Genomic DNA, 17,856 nt, shown 5'->3' with positions numbered 1-17,856 from the left:
CAGTTGAACACTTTGGGAACCATGTAACCTTTGTTATAAACCTACATAGACAACGATATCAGTCCACATCACTTAAAAGCTATGTCTGTGGTCAGTTTATATGCTCCAATGTTTCAGAGCTATGATCCACAAACAAAAGAAAACATGAGGCATTTGTCTTTCAGGGTCTAGTTTAACTCATTTAGTATACTATTTCCAGTTCCACCCAATTACTTGTAAGTTTCATGATATAACCTGAAATAACTATGGAAGCTAGGAAAATAGAAAAGGAAAATGGGGGAGGAGCAGTGAAAGAACTCTAGAGAGAGGCTAAGACACAAGAGTTCTGGAGTGAAAATGAAGAACAACGTTGGAGGGACTTTTATTGGTAGGAGGAAAGAGGAATGAGAGATAAATTACACTAAGGATGTTTGAAAACCCATAGAGTAATATCATTAAGTTCTCACAGATAAAAATGTAATGGAGTGTGGAGTTGTATAACATGGGTTGATAATACTGGAATATCCCGATGGCCAGGATAATTCATGCTAGATACTGTCTTCTCAATATGATAGGAAAGCTGAACCTATTAAATCTTGACAATATGGTTGCCTAAACAATACTTGCATAATGACAACAGCACTTGATGTCAATGTAAATGAGGGACATTTCACAAGGCACAACTCCTTGATGAAGAACTTCAGGCAATTGACGCGGCTAAGAGAGGGCAATTAGCTTTTCCAGGAATGAATCTCCTAATTGACTATCTGATCCCAAGTGTTCAAGGTGTGAACACACATGTGTAAGAACACACACACACAAACATGTACACATACATACACATACAGACTTATGAATTAATGAAGTGGTTATATATTTGAGAGTACTGGGTGATAATATGGCAAACTGAAGGAGAAGGATTACTTTTAGTACTCATATAAAATTCTCCAAAAAGTCTTAAAAATTACAATAAATGTCTGTAGTCATAAATATTAGTAATTTTATTTAAGTATTCTTTCAAAAATGATAAAATAAGATACTTGCAATATGTAAACCATGTTGGTATTTATAAAGCAATGTAAAACATCATTATTTAAAAATAAAGCTTATTAAAATATATAAAGTCATTGCATGGATAAAAAAGAGATTAATAAAGTTCCACCCCCATTCAAGGAGTTATTTGCAATTGATTGCTCCTCTGAGGTAGAGTCAATTTCCATAAAATATGTGGACCTTGAGATTCATGCTCCAGTAGATGGTTTTATACAGAAGCATATACAACAGCACAGATTTTATTTAAAACTACATAAATTTTGGAGGGAAAGTGATGAGGGGTAAAGAGACATCAGAAGAGAGGGATGACAGAGTAAATTTGATCAAAACATGTTATATGCGTATATGAAATGCTCAAACAAGAAAAAAAACGAGTGTATAAATTTTAAATATGCAATATGTAGAAAAGTCAAACAAGAAATGAATTACAGGATTAGAAACAAGTTGAAGCCAATATTAGACATCCTTCATGATGAGAACAGAATAAGTTGGAAAAGTCCTATGTAATATTTTTGTAAATTTGTATGTATTTTCTAATTTGAGTGATATATAAATGTTATGAAATTTTCTAGCTGCCTACTTTATACATAAAATTTGAATTTAGCTGAAAAAGACTTAAATCAGTTTATGATTTTTGTTATTTCCATTTTTGTCTCTTTCCTTTCTACCTTCCTCTCCCCCTCTTTCTTTCATGGTGCTGATCATTGATCTCAGAGGCTCACATAAATCTGAAGTAACTGGCATTCTCTCTCTGAACTAACCCTAGGCCAGAACAATATCTATTCCAAAATGATGATTTAATGCTTTTTCTTCAGCAACCTTGATTAATTAGTGACTTTTTAAATTTTATGGTAGCTCATAGTCATATTTTAGTAGGCTAGAAAGTTTTCCATATAGGGTTGGGGTGTGGACCTACTACATCATTTAGCTAAATTGGCATTTTGCCAAACTGTCTTCTAAATATCAATATTTATACCCATAGATTAGTCCCACTGCCAGTCTCTGCCAGAGAAGCTTTTCTTTGCTGTAGGCATTTGTTAATTCAGAGACTCATCTCTGGTCAATGTTCTGAGAACAGGTCATGTCATCCCTTCTAAGGCTTAGGAAACATATGACCAGAACGAGTAGAAGCAATGTAAGAGCTGGATAGTGGGAAAGCATGTTATACACTGTCTTCTGTACATGAACATGGCCTGACTGATGCATCCATTAACTCACAGTCACAGTGGCTACCTGCAGGATTTCTGCACAAGACTAGACCCATGAAGATTCCATGGTGGGCTTTGTAAACCTGTCTTCTCCCTGATAGCTATAGCAAGTGAGCGGTTGCTGAAATGAGGGTGAGTTGTATTCCTCAGAGACATAGCCACTGAAACTTTGCTGGGCCATAACTAGGTAATATCTTAACTCTGGTCCTGAAGGCAACTCCAATTAAGGGAAGAAAGGCAGAAAAAAGGAACAAAAAGTTTGTGAAAGAAGGGATGCAGCAAGAGAGGGAGGAAGATAAGAGAATACTGGGAAGGACTTTCATCAAATATCACCAAGATCCCCCAAAAATGAATATGGTATGTACTTAGTCATTAGTCGACTCTAGCCATAAACAAAGGACATTAAGCCTATCGTTCACAAACCTAGAAAAGCCAAATAACAAGGTGAATCCAAAGAAAATCATATGTAGATCCTCCTGGAAATTAGAAGCTGACAAGATTGCCAGGAAAAAGTTGGGAGCATGGGGGTGAGGGTAGGAGTGGGGATGGGGTTGGGGAAAAGGGAGAGCGAGAGGGAAGGGAGAAGGAAAAGACTGGGAGAGCTTGGGGGAATGGGAGGGTGGAGATGGTGGAAGGGCAGATATAGGAGCAGGGAAAGAGATATCTACATTAAGGCAGCCATTTTAGGGTTGGCAAGACTCTTTCTTGGCTCTAGAGGGGATCCCAGGTGTCCATGAGGATGTCCCCAGCTAGGTCTTTGGGCAGCAAAGGAGAGGGTGCCTGAACTGTCCTTGCCCCACTATCACACTGATGATTATCTCCAATTTCACCATAGAATCTTCATCTGGTGAAGGATGGAGATAGAGACAGAGACCCTCATCAGAGCAACAGACTTACCTCCCAAGGTCCAGTTGAAGGGCAGAAGAAAGAATACAAGCAAGGAAGTCAGGACCGATCATGAGGTGTAGGTCCACCCACTGAGGCAGTTGTGCCTGTTCTAATGGGAGCTAACCAAATCCAGCTGGACCAGGACTGAATGAACCTGTGATCAAACTGGACACTCTGATTGTGGCTGACAATGGATGCTGACTGAGAAGCTATTGATAAAGGCACTGGGACTTGTTTTTACTGCATATACTGGCTTTTTGGGGCCCTAGTCTATTTGGATGCACAGCTTCCTAGGCCTGGGATATAGGGGGGAGGGCCTTGGACTTCCCACAGGGCAGGAATCCCTGCCCTCTCTCAAGGGAGGAGAGGGAGTGGGGAATGGGAGGGGAATAGGAGGAGGGGAGGAAGTGTAAATTTTTGAATGGAAAAATAAAAAAAATATATTAAACTTATATTATATGATAAGAACATAAAAGACTCAATCTTTGGTCCTAAAAAGCATGAAGTTCAATTTAAGAATTTGAACAGAAAGATAGAAAGAGACCTAACATTATCTAAAATCTGTCTGTTTGAATTTGTCAGAGATGTGATGATTTTGCTATAATATTTTCATAATAAACTATATTTAAAATAAAAACATTGTTATGTATAAGATGGTAGCATTTATTTTATAACAATAATAAAAGATACATAAGAAAATTAATGAGTTTCATAGATAATTAAAAATTTTTGAACAGATTAAACTCAAGAAATCAGTTAGTAAATAGAGGCAAGCATTGTCATGTAACCCATGTTCAGTCCTGTTATGTCTTCAGTAACTTCGAGTCTTATAAAGCTTTAGAGAAGAGCAATGTTTTGCTTATGGCTTGTTTTCGCCAACAAATCATCCTAGACTTTTGATGTTGCATTGGCATCAGCTGTGAACTTGAAAAAAATGCAGAATTTTTCAAGAGAGTCATGTCTGCGGTACATTTTCGTTGTGGCTAGTTTATAAAGGATGACCCAGCCTACTGTGGGCAATGCCATCTTAGACAGGTAAGCCTGGGCTATATAAGAAAGGCAGCTGTATGTAAGCCGAGGATCAAGCCAGTCAATAACTTTCCTCCATAATTTCTGCCTCAGTTCCTGATGGCGTTCCTGCCTTGACTTCTCTCAGTGATGTAATGGATTGTGATATGGAAGTTTAAACTAAATAAACCTTTGCCTCCCCAAGTTGTTTTCAGCTATGATATTTTTCACAACAGCAAGAAAGCAAGCTGTATTATGGTACAGCATATTTTTAATTTTTTTCTTTTAGAGATACTTTCATTAAAATATATGTCATAAAATAAGAAGTGGACATATGTAATTTGAATCCACCCCAAAAGTATATTTTAATATTTCTACAGTACAGCGAATGATATGTACATTTTATAATCCTCATTAGTCACATATTTCTAATGTAAAAATGTTGAGGTATTCAAATTATAAAAGGTGAATCTAACACTACATAATGATGGCATAGTGATCTAGAGCCCATCAATAGAGGATTCCTCTAACAATTCAGATGAAATAACCAAAATTCAGAGTGTTTTTCAAGCCACATGTGAATAGTGACTAAAAAAAAAAGACCCATATAATGCACAATTTGAAGCCCAATACTAAATAGTCTCAATTTCTTAAGGCATTGTATAGCTGGCGAGTGTTTTATACAAAGAAATGTAAATACAGTTTTTGTTTGTTTGCAGAATGGAAAAACAGCTGACTTACTAATTAGTGTTAAATTATATTTAATGTTATTTAGTAAATTAATATTAAATGAAATTTGATCGTGCAATGCTAAGATTAAGTTAAATTCTTATAAAATTAAATGTATTAATATTTATAGATACATTTTAAAGTTAAATAATAAATGAAAAATAATATAGTGATACAATAATTATGACCATGATTACCTTTCAAATATAATATTAAATAGCATGTGGCATTTTAACAATGAAGTGCAAACTTATTCCAGGTTCAGTAAAGTTTTAAGTATTTCATAAGATTATATATTAGGCACAAGTAGTAATGTTAGGGAGAAGGAGAACAATAACGAGTACAGCTTAATAAATACACCTAGAACCATTGAGAAACAAATGTACACAATCATTGCAAAGAAACATTTAACTTTTACACAGACATTCTTAATAAATGTTACATAGAATGTATTTTCTTATCATAATTCAATGCTTTATGAAAATCATTATAATAATGATATTTTGTGCCCTCGAAATGGATATTGTACTATAAATAAAATGAAGAAAGCACATTAGTATTAATCTAAAACAGCAATCAAAAGAACATCTACGTTCACATGGATAATTTCCTCCAAATACACAAAATTTCTATTTAGCTTTGGTAAAAGTAAAAGCACTGAAATGATGAATAGCCAAAATATTTAACTCAAAAGTTTAAAAAAAAAATCAAAGCAGTTTAAAACACAATTTTGGAAAATTATTTACTTAGGTTTTGTTTATAAAAATGACATTCAGTTTCCACATGCCTTATCATTTTCACTATTGAAAATATGAATCAATGCTTTGCTGTACAAGAAAACCAAAAGCTGAAGAAGTTAAGAACATTATTTAAAGTCCTATATTTAGACAGTGGCATTCAGCAACATGTTTGTATGAGAAAATTGATTTCTAAACTTGATTTTTAAACTTATAACACTTTTTGTGGGTATATATATATTTTATATTATATACATACTTTTGTAATTGTTGGGGGACTGACTCCAGGCCTCCTCCTGAAATCCATGTCACTCTATGAGTGGGATTTGAGTTCTCCTGTGCTCAAGCTATGTTCAATGTGGCATAGAGTTGCTCCTGTTGTCTGAGGATCAAGATGCAGAATTCTCAGCACTTTCTCTAGCACCATGTCTGCTTGCATGCCACCATTCCACCTGCCATGACAATAATAGACTATAAATGTCTGAGTTGTGAGCTATCTCAATTTAAGGTTTTTCTTTAAAAGGGTTGCCATGGTCTTGGTGTTTCTTCACAGCAATAGAAGGCAAACTTTTAAAATACCTTTTCTATACAAATCTAATATGTTATTGAAATAATTACACTGAGAAGCAAGAATACCCAAGCAACATGTACCCAATTAAATGTCATCAACTTAAGAGACTCTGGCATACTTTCTCTAATTTGGCTTCCATATTCTGGTACCAACCTCCAAGCTTGCTGAGGCCAAATGATGCAAAATTAAGCAAAGCAAAACACAACAAAATCATGAAAAGGAATATGTTCTCATTTGCAAGCATGCAAATGAGAATTCAGCTTTTACTGCAACATCAGTTATGAAAAAATCCAGCTTATAACATTTACATAAGTTATACAGTCTGAAACTATGTTAAATTGTCTTGTTAAAGACAATGTTTTTAATAAAAATAACTTTGAACTCTGACTTTAGCACGTTGTCATGCTTTTCTAATGAACACTGATCAATCAGGTATCAGAATATTTTAGACTGATTAAGAACCACTACCATGCACTATGGGCTTGTCTACCCCTCCCTCAAATATTTAGTAAGCTCTGTATCTTGTTCTGAGCGTAATTTTCACCCAAGTAATTACAGGATTTGTTTTTAGAAATGTTGTATATTCATAGTATTTGGTGATGAGCTTCATTGACTGAGTCCTCAAATGTCTTCTCAGCTGAAATTCTCTCATCTCTTGCTATCTTCAGAATTGGTTTTCTACGTGAATTTTATGAGTTTATTTCTAATTGTGTAGCAATGTGTGTGCTTTTGTGTGGGTATGTGAATGTGAATTCAGGTGCCCAAGGTGACCAGTGGTATCAGATCCGCCTACAGCTGTTATGATATTGAGAGTCATATGGATCCTGAGAAACACACTTCCTTCCTCTGCAAGAGCAGCAAATAGGTTTAACTAGTGAGCCATCTCTCCAGTTTTGCTTTGTGAGATTTAATTAAAAAAATCTTCTTTATTTAGTTATCAAATAACAAGTACTTTTGATTTCCTGGTCAGGGAGTGAATCATTTTGATAGCTAATAGAGCCTGTAATCACTTTGCATCCAAGCATTTTTCTAACAAGCATTCATTTAAGCTGTTTCTAAACATTCCTATAAGGTCTTTCACCTAAGCTTATTAAATAAAAGACATGTAAATATGCATGTCTCAATGTATATATGATATATATGATAAGACTTATAGTAGCACCCATTTATATTTTTCAAATTATATGCTTATTTTTTAGTTATATGTTAGGGTTTTACAGAATTATGACTCCATGTTGCTCATGTAGATATTCAATGTTACTTTCTTTTAATGAATTCTTGGTTTTATTGATATGTATTGAACATTTATAAGCCTATCTTGGTAACTTCTTGTTCTTCTACATTGTAATTTGTGCCTCAGTACATTCTGATTTCATTTTTTAAATCTCCGTCTCTTTGGATGTCAAGCACATCCTATTATAAAGCACATATGAAAGACATATGTCTGAGGTAGATTTAATTTATAATGCATTCTAGTTTCTGGGAATTATTCTTGTTAACATTCTTATCTTGCCTAGAGATGTTTGTCTGCCTAGGGAGTAGAAGTCAAACCCAAGTTGTTTCCCATCTAGACTGAAAGGCATTGTAGTAGGAACTCTCCTCAGGGTGAAAGTACACACTCAATAGAACCTTGTCTGTCTCTTTTATGAACTACATGAAGTTCTGATACTCCAACTCACTGGACTTGCACCACTCATGTCAATATTTGCTTTCGGTTTGCTCTCTCCTCAGTACTCAATTTTAGCACCTAATCTGAGCTGAGCCAGACGGGGGCTCCTTCCTGTGTACTATTGTTATACTTTCCTTCAATTCTTAGAAGTTTCATGTAAAGGTTTAACAAGATGTTCTATTATTCTTACTCAAAATACCTCTCTGAGAGAATTTGTACATTTTCATATTGGATAGCCTGTCTTTAGTAAGGGTTGCTTAGGAAAATGGAGTTGGTATCTAGGATATTAACACTAAAAAGGCCCATCTCTTTCTGTACCATCTGTGAACTTGATGACAGGAAACATTTCCTACCTTTGATAGCATTTACAGCTTCACTTTTTTGATTATTTGTCAAGAATAATTGTGTCCTTCTGTTTACTTCTCATGCAAACCAGAAGCATGACATCTTTTATTTATCTTGTCAGCTCTGTTGTCCACATAGGGCAGATGTTGGTAAGAGGTGAAGCAGGTGGATAAAATCTGAAGGCTTTGGGACTTAAGAGAATATCAGCTCTTTTGGGCAAAGGAGAGACATTGAAGGAGGGTGAGTCTTGCTTAATGTTAAAATAAATTGATTTCTAGAATTTTTCATGTGCCCAGGAAATAAATACTTCATTGTTTACCAAATCTTTTTATTTCAGAGTCAATATTAACTGTAGGTTTTTGAGGCACTGTCTTATCTGCAGTGTTCCTGAACATGAGGTGGATTAATATTAAATACTGAACTAGTGAAAAATTAGAATTATTGTAGATAAAAACAAATATAAATGGACACATATATTTGCATATATACATTCACTTTTAAAAAGCAAAATATTGCATGAATATTATTATCAGAATGTCTCCAGGAGACTACTAGGCAATGATAATAATTTTTATTATGAGATCTGAATAATGTTTGTGCATGTACAATAGATATTATAAATCCTAAATGGTTTTAGAATTTTTATGTATGAACTTATATGTATACATTTTTTCTGAGACGGGGGTTCTCAATATGTAGATCTGGCTGTCATGGAATTCCCTATGTAAATGAAATAGAGTTTCTCTTACAGGTGATGACTGTTATCCTAAATAGCATATTTATAACCATTTTCATAGGGAATTCTAGTACCAGATTGGCTGCAAACTCACAGAAATCTCCCTGCCACCGCCTCTTGAGAGATGAAATTAAATTGTGCATTGCTATACCCCATCCCGTCTGCTCATACTCTTCATGTTAGGTTTGTTTTACTTTTAAAATGTCAGTTTTCCTTGTAAAAAAAACAATAATAAGATCAAAATATGTACTGTAGGGTGGAAAGCACTTGAATGTAAATAATGTATTTTGTTTACATAGTAGCACATGAAAATCAAGCATTTCTTTAACACTAGCTGCAAACAACTCCAGGTTACCATGTGTAAGATATTTTGGTGTAGGAGGTTCTTCTGTTTATGTGTTGGTTTCGTTGGTTAATGAATAAAGAAACAGCCTTGGCTTTTTGATAGGGCAAAACTTAGGTAGGTGGGGAGAAAACAGAACTGAATGCTGGGAGGAAGAAAGGCAGAGTCAGAGAGACACAATGGATCCTCCACCTGAGATGGACGCTGGTTATAATCTTTCCTGGTAAGCCACTGCTGTGTGGCCATATACAGATTAATAGAAATGGGTTAAAGCAAGATGTGAGGGCTAACCAATAAGAGGCTAGAGCTAATGGGCCAAGAAGTAATTTAATTAATACAGTTTCTTTGTGGTTATTTTGGGACTAAGCAAGCCTGGTGGCTGGGATTAACAAGTGGGCCCTCCTCCTACATCTACTATCTAGATGAAGCTCAGATAGAATGTGGCAGAAGGTGCAAGATTTTTATGAGGGAAACTATGAAGTCAGCCATAGGACTATCTCAAATTTTGCATTGGGTGCGTAAAATTTCAAAGAGAGATTCTTTCTGATATTCCATTCATCAAATAGAAATAGCATTTTAGATGAATGCAGCAACAAGTAACAGACAGCCATCTTCTTTTACAGGTGATGGACTCAATCATAAATAGCATATTTACTACCATTTTGACTGTGGAATTCATTATTGGGAGCCTGTTAAATGGTTTCATAGCACTGGTGAATTGTCTGGACTGGGTTCAGAGACGACAGATCTCTCTAGTGGATCAAATCATCACTGCCCTGACAGTCTTCAGAGTTGCTCAGCTCTGGCTTCTAGAAATAAATATTTTGCTTTTTCTTACTTACTCAATCAAAGTGACAGAAACAATACTAAGAGTGACCAATATTGCCTGGGTTGTTGCAAATCATTTTAACCTTTGGCTTTCTACTAAACTCAGCATCTTTTACCTTCTCAAAATAGTCAACTTTTCTAATTCATTTTTTCTTTACCTAAAATGGAGAGTTAGGAAGGTGGTTTCAATGAGCCTGATGTTGTCTCTGGTCCTCTTGTTTTTAAACATCAAAGTCATCAACACCCATATTGATATCTGGATTGATGAGAATGGAAGAAATATGCCTTATAATTTTAGTTTGATGAACTCTAGTTTATTTTTCAAACATATTTTATCCACGAACTCTATCTTTGCCATCATCCCCTTTGCTATGTCACTGGTGGTTTTTTTCCTGCTAATACTATCTTTGTGGAACCATAAGAAGAGGATGCATCACACTGCCAATGGTTCCAGAGATACCAACATCCGAGCCCACATTAAAGCCTTGCAAACTGGGATTGCTTTCCTCTCTCTTTATACCATTTTTTTAATTTCCCTTGCCATCAATATCTTCAGCATTCAATCAAAGGAGAATTATATAATTATATTTTTTAGATTATTTATTGGAATAGCTTTTTCTTCATGTCACTCCTTTATCTTGATTTTGGGAAACAGTAAGCTGAGAAAAGTTTCCCTTTCTGTGATGTTGTGGTTGAGGTGTTGGCCCAAAGATGCAGAGTGCTCCATTCTATATTGAGTTCCTGGATCATCATGCATGTTCTAAAGGAAAGTAAATTCCTAAGAAATTCTTTCATGTTTACCTTTCTTTACCTGATAATCTTTTGTCTACAACGTGATCACATTTATAAAAATACATTTGGAATCAGCATTACACAGGCAAGTTACAGTCTTAGTGCATTTCCAAAAAAAAAAAAAAATGACACACAGAAAAGCACGTCAATGTAACCCACTTCAAAATGAGATCTTTATAAAATATATTATTAATTTTGTCACTATTATAATAATATAAATTGAGGTTCCCCCCCAAAAGCGCAGCTATATCCATATTCTACAAAAGCTGATTTATTTGTTAGAATTTTTGTTTATAATCAGTTGGAGTCTAACAGATCCAGAGTAAAGTTATGCTATTTCTCTGTGTCTGATCTAACATCCTCAAGCCTAACAAGTAAAGTCTCTAGAATATATTCTTAGAAGAACAAAAGCTTTTCCAAGCCAAAGGTAAAAATTTGCCATCAAGTAGCACCTAAAACCTACCTAGACTGTTTCCTCATTAACACTAGCTGGTCTACCTGTAGTCTCTACCAATAATATGATTTATATCTTTCTTTTAATCTGTGATCATTAAAAGCTTCTGCACTACCTCAGTGTTGGAACATACTATGTAAAAATCCAGAAGCCATGTTCCTTGGCTGCAATAATCATATTTGGCTTAATAAACAACTACTTATGCCATATGTGGGTATAGTCATTGTTTCATCCATAATAGTTTTTCGAGATTTTAAATTAACACTCTTAGGAAAGACATATTTTTTATGTGAGGCACAGCTATTAAAATACAAATTTATAATTTTAGATAAACTAAAAGCAACTTAATGAAGATGTACCTAATGTTGGTCATTAAAAATGAAGACTCAATTATGACTTAGAAAGCAGAGATCCTAATACATCTACTGGATATTTTAGGAAGCTTAGACACTAATAAATTTTCATATGACCTTTTCTTAAAATGTGTTTAATGTTAGTTAATTCTCCTTGTATTCCCTTTAGTACCCTTCCCCATCCCCATTTAACCCTTCTTGTAGCACCATTACCCTTCAATCTTTTATACAAGTGCATTCTGAGTCTCCTCCATTAGAACCCCACCATCATAGTTGTTTGCTAATTTTTGAAACCTTAAAATCTGGGTAGGAGTTCTCTGAAAGAAAAACTGTAAAATGTCTCTGGCAAATTAATTTATGTACAGAGTAACTAGTGCTCGCATATGTATGCCTGTGGTATTTTTCTTTTGAAGCAGCTGAAGTTGCAATGTTTTAAAAAAGCTTACTTAGCGGTCTTTGAAGATAATAGCCTGTGCAATCAGCCATTAGCAGAGTGAGATTTTCCTCAAATTTACAGGAAACATCAGGAGGAAAACCATGCGTAGAGCCACATAAAATCCATTAAAAAAATGTAAGAGACTATGCAATTTGAGTACATAGTTTCGGTGATAATTTTTCAGACAGTCAAAGTTTAATTTGTGTATCAGAGTTATTTTGTTTGTCATTTTGATGACCTAGAAGTAAATGTCTTGTCAAACTATTACATCTACCTTATGTTTTAAACTTACTCTCTTGTCTTTTTATAGACAAAACTTGATATCATCTACACATAAGTACAATGTTATATCTTCCTGCCAATTATTTGAGTTATTGGTGTTGATTTATAGCTTTGGGATAAAGTTTATAAAATCATTTATACAGCAAATTCTTTTTGTGTTTTCTGATAAAATATGCTAAAAGTATCTAGTATGTACTGTTATTTCTTCTGTTAAATTAAAATAATGATACAAGCAAATATGTCATATTATGTACTGTGTTTTCCTGTGCCTCATGTGATTCTCACATACATACATGGAGAAAAGAGACTGCTTCCTGACTGTGGACATGTGACTTCTTCAAGCTGTTGCTGTCCTGATTTCTCTGCCATTGAACTGTAAGCCAAAATAAGCCTGTTTTCTGTAACTTCTTTTTTCAGTGTATTTTTTTTTAATTTATTTTCAAGACAGGGTTCTCCATAGCTTTTTGGTTCCTGTCCTGGAACTAGCTCTTGTAGACCAGGCTGGCCTCGAACTCACAGTGTGTTTTTATCACAGAAATGAACCAAGAAAAAATAAAAATTTTGACAACAACAATGAAAGTAACCCATTATTATGGATTCTACACTCTATATTCAGTTTAAAACTTCATACCATATTTCCATTTGCATACATTTCATTGAAACTGAAGTCATCACAGGCATACTGAAACTTAAAACGCATAAGTCAGAAATCAACTATTGAAAGTATGGAGTAAATAGTATCAAATTATACTCCATAAAACAAAGGAGTCATTCTTCCAAGGGGGAGGAGTATCATTTGGAATTCTTGGCTAAAATCATGACCCCAAACTGAATCAGTTAATATAATTATCAAAAATAAGTGCTATCTTTCACTCCCTCCAAATCATTGTAAATGTTGTTAAGGGTCTTATTTCAAGTTTTCTCTCATAGGCTGAACTGTTTGAACTCCATGCAAAACAATGCAAACGAAAGCCCAACAAACAAAACATGCAGTTGAGTCTCTTTCACATTCTGATTGAGTTAGAGAGAAGGACATGCAATTGAAATTGTCAGGAGAAGGCTCCTAGTCCAATAGAGACTTAAAGATAATAGGGCTTAAATCATAATGGCATGTGCTTTGAGGAAGACCACATAAGCTCAGAGGAAGTGCTTCCTGATCAGACAACCTGACATCAAGCCAGTGAGAGAGCCAGACAAACCAGAAAAGCCAACACGCCAGAAAACCACCCTGTGGGACACTGACCTTGGATTTCTAACCTTCAGAACCGTGAGAAAAATAATTTCTATTGTTTGAGCCCTTTGGTATGTTGTTATAGTTTCCCAACACATTAATATGAAGACAGAAATCTAAAAGGTAAAGAGTAATGTCAAATACACAAACCCTGTTACTAATAAGAAAAAATATTTACATGGTACCTATGGGATTTGATAGTTTCATAAAGGTCTGTGAACATGCTGAGGCTTGTGTTTTAGGTGAGAGGAGACAAGAATGCAATTCAGATGTGATTAGTAGGAGAATTGTCAGATATACTAGCAAGTATGTGCTACTTACAGAATATATAAGAATAGTAAACTCTTTAAGAGAGAGCTGTGGTACATCTCTAAGTTGGTCCATCAATCTAAGATGAAGCAGACAAGGATAAGTGCTGATAACAGGAGAAGTCATAAGCAGGGCCTTTGGATAGGACTCATGGCTTTGACATTTCCCTTTAAGGTTCACATCAGAAATCAACTTTCCAATGCACCTTTTCAATTCTTTCATTTTAAGAATACAATATATCTTTGAACACTGTTTTATAAGCCTACTCCAGGCTCCAGTGAATCGGACTTTGTCAAGAACATCAGTGAATCTCTGCTGCCAGCTCATAGTCATATTACCTGTGTTCACCATACAAACAATATGCCATGAATTGTAAATACCTCAAATGAGTAGAATACAAACTTTACAGATATTCATTTGTCAAATATGTTTTAATTTATTCTAGTTCTGCAGGAAAATTGAAACAATTTAAGGCTGGACTACAACAGTAACATTCCCCATGACTTAGTGTCAAGGCTACATTGTCTTTTATGCTCCTATGGTACATTTTATTCTAGGGTAGGAGATAGAGGTTGAAACATGTCCCCTCAGTTATGCCAAGAACATACAGTATGTCAAAATAAAATGGATGTGCCTGTGTCTCCATCTTAGTGTCTCACTGTTTTATATGACCTTAATAAATGAGCTGCTTCATTCACCTCAGTGACTTCTTCAGGGAGCTACAACAGATTTCTACTACTTTCCATGTACAAAGGACTCATTACCCAAAGTTTAGAAAATATTCACATCTATCACTATATAGTTTAATATGGAAGCACACTGAAACAATTTCTTATGAATTGTAATAAAGTCGGAGCTCAATGTATGATAAATGTTGAATAAATTAAAAAAATATATCAATGAAGTGAAAGATTAATATTTAGATCTCAAATAAGTGTATGTTTATATATTAATATGTACAGATGTTTTCTATTGTGAATTATAAAGTTTTATTTGTAATATTATGTCCTTAAGCAATAATGTTCTACAAGAAGTTATTAGTAGGTAATAATTTGTAGAAGAACTTTGATGATAAGCCCCTAGAGTCTTAATCTGAACTAATGAAAATATCTTCAATATTTAAGATCTCTTGTTTCCTGAGATTCTTGTTACATTCTTCCCATCTTAGAACGTTTTAATTATTTCTTTACATAACTCATAGATTTGATTATTTCTTGTCCACAGAAAGAAAAAAATAGAAAACCAATGCAAATCAACATGTCTTTATTTATATTTCAGTATCTGAGATGACAGTATTTCCTTCATCATCCGTCTACCACAGGACACCCAGAATCTGGATATAACTCAGTGGAACCATGTAAAAAGGCAAACTTTCATAAATACAACTATGATTACCTATATTGGTAAATCTTCATTATTTTTTTATTTGTTATTTTCTTAGGAAAGATGTTTTGAATTTCTTTAAAAACATTTAAAATGAATACATTAACAAATATTCTTCAGTGACTACAGAAATCAGGATATTCTCCTATGGACAATGGATATTGCCATACAGAGCATATGTGCAGCTACGATCATTGCGGAATTCATAATTGGGAGTGCTGCAAATGGACTCATAGTGCTGGTGAACATCACAGACTGGGTCAAGAGGAGGAAGATCTCTTCAGTGGATCAGATCATCACTGCTTTGGCAATCTCCAGAATAAATATGCTGTGGTTTACATTTATTATTACACTAATATCTTCACTCTATCCAGATTTAGAAATGACTGTGAAAATGGTAAGAATAAAAAATAACATCTGGGTTATTGCAAATCATTTTAGTATCTGGCTGGCTACCACCCTCAGCATATTATATTTTCTCAAAATAGCCAATTTTTCTAACTATATTTTTCTTTACCTAAAGTGGAGGTTTAAAAAGGTGGTTTCTGTGACATTGCTGCTGTCTCTGCTCTTTTTGTTTGTAAATATTTTAGCAATGAACATACATATTGATGATTGGACAGAAAAATGCAAAAGAAATCCATCTTACAATTCCACATCAAAGTATTACACACAATTTTACAGACTTATATATTTAATTAACACAATGTTCACATTCATTCCATTCACTGTGTCTCTGATCATTTTTACCCTGCTCATCTTCTCCCTGTGGACACATCTGAAGAACATGCAGCACAACATCAAAGACACCAGAGACCCCAGCACCATGGCCCACATAAATGCCCTGCAAATGATGGTCACCTTTCTCCTTTTCTATGTAGTTTTCTTTATGTCTCTTGCCACACAAGCTTGGGTCTCTCAGTTTCTAGAGAAAAAAAATTTGCTTTTTGCTGCACTTATAATTACTTTTCCTTCAGTCCACTCATGTGTTCTGATTCTGAGAAATAGCAAACTGAGGCAGGCTTCTCTCTTGGTGGTGTGGTGGCTTAGGTGCAGGTCCAAATATGTATAACCCTTTGTCCCCTGGTACACTCTGTTGATGGTTTTTAATAATAAAGAAAGAAATTGCTTTGTTAAAGATTCTTGTTATTAGCTACTTATATTTTCAAGTTTTGTTTTGAACTTATAGAAGCATTTTAGAACAAAAGACTGATCATTCTTTACAATTCTACATTTTACCAAAATAGAGCCTTGCTACAATCATATCAGGAGAAAAAAATGAAAAGAGTAGATAGAAATATGGAAAGCTGTTATAATTCATTGTATTTAAATATTTAGGAGAAAAAATAATAGGTTCTAATAAATTAAATACATTTTTTCCATTGTGAATGATAGATTCCTATAATGATATTTTATTTTCTAAACAAAACTAGAAACTGACTTTATGTAAATTAAAGGCCTGTTTCTCTTATAAAGTGATATTTATGATAATACCTTCCTAGTACATTTTCTGTATGAATATATTTTATATTATCAGGTTCCAAATGCAGAGACTGAACAAGTAACAACGTTGAAGTCCATGAATGTCTTATCTTAGGACTTCTAACATAAAGTCAGTTCCATGTATCTAAGGAATGTATTTGAGAAAGTAAGGGAGAACACATATAAAGTTCTTTCCACTACTGCCTATCCATAGCACTCAGAAGTACCCTGACCTCTGATACTACCTGGTTTCATGAAAATGTCTTATGTCTTTTTATTGGGCTCAGTGCTTAGAAGGATCACAGCCGTGGGACAAGGGTCTTTTATCCTGTCACTTACATTGTACTATTTTAATAAAATGCTGTTTGGCTAGTAGCCAGGCGGAAAGTGTAGGCAGAATAATCAGGCAGGCAGGAAGTTTAAGTAGGGCGAGGAGAGCAGAAGAATTTGGGGAAGATGAAAAGCTGAGCCTGCAGCTGCAACTCAGATGCAGAGGAAACAAGATGAGAATGCCTTGCTGAAAAAAGGTACCAAGCCATGTTGCCAATGCAGACAAGAATTATAGGCTAATGTAAGTTATAAGAGTTAATAAGAAGCCTGAACTAATAGGCCAGCCAGATTAAGATTAATGTAGACCTCTGTGTGCTTGTTTGGGATTAAATGGCTGTGGTACTGGGCAGGACATAAACCTCTGTCACCAAAATGGTACACAATGTGGACAACTGCATTTACATAAAACTTGAGAAAGCATGGGAAGTAATTCTAGACCAAAAAAAAGAGGAGAGTTAAGCATGGCTTCTTGGAGCAGCATTTTCTCAGGTGGGTTCGGTTTGCTAGAGGCAAGTGCATCTCATTTAACATAGGCTTCCTAACTCAGCTTTAGCTGCAAAAACCTTGCAGATATTTTAAGAAGACCCACCAGGAAACATTTAAATAGAATTTATGGATAGCCATCAGCTTACTTCTTGGTGGTGGTAGGGACTCTGAAATTCCATAGAGCTGTGGCAATAAAGAAGGCTCCAGCCAGTACTTCTGCCATA

At 34.7% G+C, this 17,856-nt stretch overlaps 1 protein-coding gene across 1 annotated transcript; it reads left to right on the top strand.

Annotated features, from left to right (window-relative positions):
* Positions 1–15,488: 15,488 nt before the first annotated feature.
* Positions 15,489–16,406, top strand: LOC126494220 (taste receptor type 2 member 125-like). The gene has a single exon (XM_050131479.1). The coding sequence runs from the start codon at positions 15,489–15,491 to the stop codon at positions 16,404–16,406; it is 918 nt and encodes a 305-aa protein (XP_049987436.1).
* The last annotated feature ends 1,450 nt before the right edge of the window (positions 16,407–17,856 follow it).

The sequence above is a fragment of the Alexandromys fortis genome, unplaced genomic scaffold (assembly GCF_014885135.2).
Source record: "Alexandromys fortis isolate MF-2015 unplaced genomic scaffold, M_Fortis_MF-2015_v1.1 scaffold_353, whole genome shotgun sequence".
Lineage (NCBI taxonomy): Eukaryota > Metazoa > Chordata > Mammalia > Rodentia > Cricetidae > Alexandromys > Alexandromys fortis.
Note: the sequence above shows the minus strand (reverse complement) of the source record. Positions and strands in the feature narration are given on the sequence as shown.

Bases quoted from the DNA above. Each gene is read 5' to 3' on its own strand.
- LOC126494220 (XM_050131479.1), top strand. From the start codon at position 15,489: ATGGATATTGCCATACAGAGCATATGTGCAGCTACGATCATTGCGGAA.